The following is a 744-nucleotide window of genomic DNA, read 5'->3' as shown; positions in this document are numbered from 1 at the left end:
CTGTCCCTGGGAGTGTTTGTTGGGGGGGACAGTGTAGAGGGAGCTTTACTCTGTATCTAACCCCATGCTGTCCCTGGGAGTGTTTGATGGGGGGGGAGCAGTGTAGAAGATGCTGGATTTTAGTTTAAAAAAGGGAGCTTGCCCCTTAAACCCTGTGGACAGTCTCGTTCACAAAGGAATGCGTGTTTGCTGAATTGATTTGTCGGCCGGGGAAGTGTGCAGCCCCGGACAGCAGGGGGCAGAAGCTATCCTGGCAGCAGTGCTCTCTGAGCATACAAAATCTGCAAAGGGAGGAAACAGGTGGGTGTCAAACGCAGTCACTAGTCCCTTCCACCACCTGCTTCCTGACAATCTATTGTGAGACTGTGTGCATTTGATCTCCCTGGTAAAAAGGTCATATTTGTTTCCCAAAATAGATTCAGAGCTGATCTTATTTTATCCAAATCAGCGTGAGAGAAGGAAAGCTGAATAAATGATTGATACAGGGCTATGGGGTGAGAGCGGGGCAGTGGGATTAGTTTGGGGAGTGATACAGGGCTATGGGGAGAGAGTGGGGCAGTGGGGTTAGTTTGGGGATTGATACAGGGCTATGGGGAGAGAGCGGGGCAGTGGGATTAGTTTGGGGATCGATACAGGGCTATGGGGAGAGAGCGGGGCAGTGGGATTAGTTTGGGGATTGATACAGGGCTATGGGGAGAGAGCGGGGGGCAGTGGGATTAGTTTGGGGAGCGATACAGGGCTATG

The 744-nt window shown here is 51.6% G+C and overlaps 1 protein-coding gene across 1 annotated transcript in view; it reads right to left on the bottom strand.

Moving 5' to 3' along the window:
• Positions 1-145: 145 nt before the first annotated feature.
• The window catches only part of LOC125488179 (disintegrin and metalloproteinase domain-containing protein 12-like), a 10,440-nt gene continuing 9,841 nt past the window's right edge, over positions 146-744 (bottom strand). The window contains exon 6 of the mRNA XM_048621107.1: positions 146-281. Coding sequence (XP_048477064.1) covers positions 146-281 — 136 coding nt within the window. The remainder of the gene's footprint in view (positions 282-744) is intronic.

The sequence above is a fragment of the Rhincodon typus genome, unplaced genomic scaffold (genome assembly GCF_021869965.1).
Source record: "Rhincodon typus isolate 14 unplaced genomic scaffold, sRhiTyp1.1 hic_rhity00000054, whole genome shotgun sequence".
Lineage (NCBI taxonomy): Eukaryota > Metazoa > Chordata > Chondrichthyes > Orectolobiformes > Rhincodontidae > Rhincodon > Rhincodon typus.
This window is presented reverse-complemented; position numbering and strand designations above follow the sequence as displayed.